Source organism: Vicia villosa, unplaced genomic scaffold, assembly GCF_029867415.1.
Source record: "Vicia villosa cultivar HV-30 ecotype Madison, WI unplaced genomic scaffold, Vvil1.0 ctg.000326F_1_1, whole genome shotgun sequence".
NCBI lineage: Eukaryota > Viridiplantae > Streptophyta > Magnoliopsida > Fabales > Fabaceae > Vicia > Vicia villosa.
The window spans coordinates 687436-694242 of record NW_026705146.1 but is presented as its reverse complement, the minus strand read 5'-3'; the positions used below and the strand labels follow the sequence as shown (position 1 = coordinate 694242).

Sequence of the window (6807 nt, the reverse complement as noted above, 5' to 3'; positions counted from 1 at the left end):
GAACCATTATTACTAAATAAAAACATTGTACAAAGAATAGTAGACCTGCAATCCTGGCTGCTTTCTCAAGTTAACCATAGCAGAGAGTGAAGAGAGTGAATATAGGTAGATGAAGAGAGTGAATATAGTGAACTAGTGATATTATGATTTTATATGGTTAGGTTAAGTGAATGTTAGGGTTTCGAAATATAAATTGTTTGACCAAAACACGAACACCGCGATCAAGAGCAAACTCAACAACCCTCTTCACATCCTCCACCGTATAGTAGTTTCTCGAAGTGTCCAGCGTTAGACCTCGATGAGCAAACAGAGGCGCGTCGGTGACATGACATGCACTTCAACAGGCACGCGCGTTGGGTTCCCGTATGTGAGTTGTGAGAAGGTTTCCATCCCGCGCATTGCTCCCCATGGTGTTGAGGCGGTGAGGGTTGCGTTGGGAGTGGTGATTGTTAGCGTGTAGGATTCGTCTGTGGCATGGGTGAGTTCGGCGGTTGGGTTTGTTACGGTTACAATTAGGGATTGTAGAGGAGGGAGGTTGTTGTTGTCGTTTGTTGTTGGGTGAGTTAAGGGACGGTGGTGTTCTGTTTTGATGAGGTTTGTGTAGCGGGATATGGCGGTGGAGAGGTGGTTGTTTTGGTGTATTGATTCTGCTATTAATGTTGTTGAAAATGAAGAAAGAAGCAGGGACAATGATAAGAGTAGTGAGCCCAGTCAGCGCCACCGTGTCCACTAACACATTGTCCAGTCAGCAAGCGTGGTAAGAAGGAGTGGTAAATCCATGTTTTGAGTTTTATAAGGGGCGTTTGGTAAAAAAAATATATTCAAGGAGGCCAAACCAAATCTCGCTATATTGGCAGGGAGTGAAGTATATTAAACCCTACTTTTAATGTGTAAACTGATTATATACTTAGATCAAATGAAGTGAATTTGAGATACATTGAACTTTTCTCCCCCATCAATAACTAAATGTATATGTTACATCGATATAAATCTAAATTCAACATGTAATAAACTATACTGAAACTTCCTCCATATGTATATTCTGTCAGCGTCACTCTCAAAAAACAAATAGTACTAGTTCATATAATTGTGTTACGTCACACTCAATTTTATTTTCATAACAAATAGACACATAAACAACCCAACCGACGAAAAAACAAAATAGAAAAACAGCAAAGGGTAAAGTCGTCATTTCCTACATCCACCTCAGCTGTCGGTGCAAACAAGCCTGGTTGTTCCTTACTTCAAAGCCAGTCTGTTCTTACTTAAACATCCGCCCCACATTTTCCACCAACACTCTCTCCACCGTCCGATCAATCCTCCACCGTTCAATCAAAACCACATATAAACTCATTCAACCACAAACACTAAACACTTTATTACCAGCATTTCGTTTCATTCATTTTCTCATTTCTTCAGAGAAGATGAAGAAACAAAACGCAGTCGTTTTGTTACTCGCGTTCGTTATTCTAACCACCGTGAGCGGCGAGGATTCGAACCCTAAGATTCAAGTGAAATACAAGCGCGACAAAAAGTACTGTACGCAAGGCTGGGAATGCAAGGATTGGTCGATTTACTGTTGTAATTTGACGATAAGCGATTATTTTCAAACGTATCATTTCGAGAATCTGTTTTCGAAGAGGAACACTCCGATAGCTCATGCGGTAGGGTTTTGGGATTATCATTCGTTTATTAATGCGGCCGCGCTTTTTGAGCCGCAGGGGTTTGGTACTACCGGGAATAAGACTATGCAGATGATGGAGATTGCCGCTTTTCTTGGACACGTTGGATCCAAAACCTCTTGTAAGATTTTTTATTTTTTTAGATTTTGTTTTATTTTTAGTAAATATCTTAATTTAGTAAATTTAGTTATTAATTTTTGTAGGAATGTAGCAATTTAGTCTTTGATATTAACGATATTTGAAAATGATATATGAAATTGCGAAGTGTTAATCGGATTTTCCTTTGGTAGTTTTTGATAGTTGATTTTGAAGTGGAATTGAGAAGAATTTAGATCTGAGGCTTTAGGATGTTTGTAAAGTTGGGTAAACTGAATTGTTGTGGACTGATTGACTAAGATTGGGTGACTTTGAAGTTCTATAACTTTGAATGTCTGCTGCAGATCTTGATTTCATATGATGTTGAGAGAGATGATGACGTCTTAAATCTTATAGGGTTTTATTTATATAACGATTGTGGTGGTGCGATTGCGTAAAGACTTTAGCGATTTCGGTCAGTATATGTGTTGCACTGATTGCAGTCGTCGCAATATGAATTAATCCCAATTCGTTATTAATAGCGGCATTGGTATCAGCATCTAATAATACCAATTTTCCGCGGCTGTTTTTGCGGTATCAGGCTGTTTTTTATAACCTTGTAGGAATATGGTTGCTAGTGATTATCTAAAAAATTGAGTTGTTGTCGACTTCTTCTTCTTGATTTATGATTATGATTGATCATACATACATAAAAGCTAAAAAATAGAAGAATTTACATAATTTAATTAAGACATGGTCATAAGTTCATAACTAATACTAAAATTGGCTACCAATGTTCAAACTTGATATAAAGCAAGTGAGTTATAGGGTAAAATGACAAAAATCCTGAAAGAGCGTAGGGAATGGCTATAAGTTGAGGGTATTTTTTTGGATATTTAAAGGCTCCTCACTGTAGAGGCCTAGTAGCCGCTACGGCTTCTACTGGAAAAGTGCAACATAATGGGGTTTCATGGGCGGCATGACGGCCAACTATTGACTACCTAGATAAAAATGTGTTTAGTGAATGTTCATTATTTTGATGGATCTGAATTAGGTTTATTATTTGTACAGAAGAACTTGAATATCGTTGAAGTGATTGATTTGCTCTTGTTGTAACTTTGACAATTTGAAGGCTTATTGTTCTTGTAATGCTGATGCCAGGTGGTTATGGAGTGGCAACTGGAGGACCTACAGCTTGGGGTCTATGTTACAATCATGAAATGAGTCCTAGCCAAACATACTGTGATGACTATTACAAATTAACATACCCCTGCACTCCTGGAGCTGAATACTACGGACGTGGAGCCATTCCTATTTACTGGTACGTACATGTCTTTCACTACTAAAAACTTACAATAGAAAGTTCGCAATATCCCTGACAAGAGTACCAAGTTAATCTGATCTGTTGAATGCTAATATTTAACCTAACTTGCAAGATTATTGGTTTATCTGTGGTGTTACAATCGATGATGAGCGTAAGCAGCATGTTTCTTCATGTGTTTAGACTGCACAAAATTTCTAGGAAGATTTAAACCAGCATTTCATGCTCACTTCTATAAAAACCAGTTGTAGTTATTTGTTATGGAGCTGGTTTCACTTGACATGTCGAATTGGTATTAAGAGAAATATTGGCCTTGTTTATCAGTGTCTTGAAAGAATAACATATTTTATGACTCTGCTTATTGTTGCCATCAACATAGGAACTACAATTATGGAGCTGCTGGAGAAGCTCTGAAGGTGAATCTCCTTGACCATCCAGAATACATAGAGCAGAATGCAACCCTTGCTTTCCAAGCCGCAATATGGAGATGGATGTCGCCAATCAAAAAGGCACAACCCTCTGCTCACGATGCCTTCGTCGGTAACTGGAAGCCAACCAAGAACGACACATTGGAGAACCGTGTACCTGGTTTCGGTGCTACAATGAACATTCTATACGGTGAAGGTGTTTGTGGACAGGGTGATGTTGACTCGATGAACAACATCGTTTCCCATTTCCAATATTATCTTGATCTTCTCGGTGTCGGTCGTGAACGAGGCGGGCCCCATGAAGTTCTTACCTGTGGTGAGCAGCGTCCTTTCAACCCAAACACCAAAACTGCATCATCTTAAATTAGCTATATTGTTGTGTTGTGCCTATACCTTTGAAAACGGTAAGCTAATAAGGAGTTCTTAAAAAGTTATTGGCAACAATGCAATAATTTTGAACTGTGTGGAAGTGTGCGAATTCTTTATAGCTTTTGTTGTGTAGAAGTCAAGTCATTTGTAATATCATTATACTTTGTGAGAAATCTGTATCTGGTATATAACTACATTATGGATATTTTGTGTAAATTTGAAGTTGTTTATTTCAAACAAAATCTATGTGTTTATTAGTGGCCAACAATATAAGGTCTTGTTTATTTTCTCAAATATATTCAATTTGATTTTATAAATTTATGTTGATTTTAAATTGTTATTTAAGATATAAATGTTATTTCTTTATTATTTGAATTGACATTATGTTTGGTAAAACTAATATAGCAGTAATTAGTTGAGTAGGAATTATACTTGTAAGAGAAGAGAAAACAGGTTGAAGATCTACTTGATAGAAGAACATGTTGTGTTGAAGTGTTTCAACATTTGGAAGCAACATGTCAAAAAGATGTCGAAACATGTTTAATTCGACATCACGCCTGAATCAGAACTGTTGATTGAATCTGACTCAATAATTAACAGCAATGAGAATATTACTAATCAATACTCCCTCTGTCCTAAAATAAATGTCACATTTGTAAAAATTATTTGTCCCAAAATAAGTGTCACTCTTAGTTCTCAATACAATTTTAGTTTTTATCTTCCAATTGTACCCTATAACTAATACTCTTTATTTATTATTTCTCTCACATTACATTAATGATGATAAGAATACACTAATAACAAATAAGGATAATTTGGTAAAACTGTCATTCTCATTCATTTATTACATTTTCTTAATATGTGTGAAAGTGTCAACTATGACACTTATTTTGGGACTCAGAGAGTTTTATGCAATCATAGGTGGCGCATGAAATATCTGGAAGAATCAAATCAGAATATGTTTGAATAAAAACTTTATAATTTTGGAGATTTATTTGGAAGATTTGATTGAAGACCTATTTTGTAGGAGAATCTTTTGGAGATTTGTTACAACATATTTGCTGTAATTAGAAGCCCCAATTCCAATTGGGTAATAGGTTATAAATAGAAGCATTGTAACCTAGAAAACTGAAGTCAACCACCATGTAAAATATAAGGGTTGTGTTGGTCGATGAACCACCCGGTTTGTGGGATGGTCATCGTGTTCTCACTCAGAAGCTTGTAGACAATGAGTTGAGTTATGTTCTTAGAGGAAGCTTTTAAGCAACTCCAAGATGGTGCTCTTAGTCTAGAGTCAAGACTGGGTATGGAGGGAAGTGCGGCTTCCTGTCCGGCATAAGAGTGTGTCTCCTCTTCATGGAAGCGTGTCTTTTATTATGTGAATACAGGATTGTGGAAATTAGGTCGTTGGTACAACTCCTGGGACTGGAAACTGTACAACATCACTGAGGTGATTAGAAGTGGAATGAAGATATTCCATATCCAGGGAGGACCTAGGTAGAGATTGCATTGGGTAGGGATTAAGTGAGAAGTTGTAAACGAGGGAGTTTAGCTTTAAATTGATACTACTGATAGTGGATCTCATTCTTGGCTTGGTATGCCCTCAGAGTAGGTGTGTTTGTCACCGAACTGGGTTAACAATTCTTGTATGCACTTTACTTTTCAGCAACTACTTTAATTGTCTTTATCTTGCATATGTTGTTGATAATAGACTAGATGTCTCGACATCCTATTGGACATCTGAGTTTTGCTATATCAGAATTTTAATTGGTATCAGAGCAGGCATCCTGTTCTATCTCTGGATGAGATCCTGGGAAGATACTTTCTGGTTCATGTGCAAGAAAGATAGTTTTGCTGAAAAGTTGTATGGACTTGGTCAGTTCATATCTTCAGTGCTTCTACAACTACTCTTGATCACTTGCGCGTTACCCAGGTGGAGCCAAGATTCAAATAAAAATGGTGAGTAGTCACAATTTATTATAAAAGATATAAGAAAATATTATTAGTTACGAACAACTTCATCATATAATAATACATACCGCTCATCAACACATCACACTCATCGATACATCATAATAGAACATAGACATCTTTTATCATCAAAATATCATATAATCACAGAGCTCGCAATTATCGTCACATCACAACCCATCATAAAAACAAAAACACACAAATAATCCCGCTCCGTAACACGGTTTACTAAAAGAGTTTACATCATACATTTTCATACATGGGATGTCACACGACATCCAAACATGTATGATCAACTTAGTTGAGATTCACACGGCATCTAAACACATCTGAACAGCAACACGGTGGAATACATTCATTCAGAAAAATACAATTATTGTCTCATAATAACTTCACTTTATTGGAAAACTTAGGCATAAAAGCCAAACATCACATAAGAATAACAAAACAAAATAGAAGAATACAAGTATCTTTCGAAAAACATAAATCAAAATATTCCTTAGTGTTTACATGACCAGAGCACGACTCAAAACCCGAAATGCAAAAAAAGAAGGAAAGTAGCTTCTTCAGCTTTCCAAGCACAAGTACCAACTCTAATCTTTGGTACCTGAGCGATGCCGTTATAAAACATCATTCCAACAAAAGGGTGAAAATTCACATCACTATAAAAATTATATAATAACATATAATGAATAACATACACACACATTATGAATTCACCACACTTCATATAATTCACATACATAGCATCACTCCATCATAATACTATTTTCAATAATATAATCAAACTTCACAATTTCAGAAAATGCATTCTTTGCACACAATTCACAATTCGACATTTTCACATAAACACAATGTGACTCAATGCAAGACAATGCAATACTTATGCATGTGGTACCAATCACCTGTTACTTTATTTGGTTTTTACATTTAAACTGGGTCCGTCCCCTAGACCAATAAC

The 6807-nt window shown here is 36.4% G+C and overlaps 1 protein-coding gene across 1 annotated transcript; it reads left to right on the top strand.

The window, feature by feature from the left end:
- The first annotated feature begins 1306 nt into the window (after positions 1 to 1306).
- LOC131626843 (chitinase-like protein 1) lies at positions 1307 to 4171 on the top strand. Its single transcript, XM_058897684.1, has 3 exons — positions 1307 to 1803; positions 2919 to 3078; positions 3458 to 4171. The coding sequence occupies exons 1-3, from the start codon at positions 1425 to 1427 to the stop codon at positions 3867 to 3869; spliced, it is 951 nt and encodes a 316-aa protein (XP_058753667.1). The 5' UTR covers positions 1307 to 1424; the 3' UTR covers positions 3870 to 4171.
- The last annotated feature ends 2636 nt before the right edge of the window (positions 4172 to 6807 follow it).

What these genes read in the sequence shown, in the direction of transcription:
- LOC131626843 (XM_058897684.1), top strand. Translation starts at nt 1,425, where the DNA reads ATGAAGAAACAAAACGCAGTCGTTTTGTTACTCGCGTTCGTTATTCTA. An exon ending in CGTTGGATCCAAAACCTCTT is followed by an intron (nt 1,804 to 2,918) that starts GTAAGATTTTTT and finishes TGCTGATGCCAG; the next exon opens with GTGGTTATGGAGTGGCAACT. An exon ending in GGAGCCATTCCTATTTACTG is followed by an intron (nt 3,079 to 3,457) that starts GTACGTACATGT and finishes CCATCAACATAG; the next exon opens with GAACTACAATTATGGAGCTG.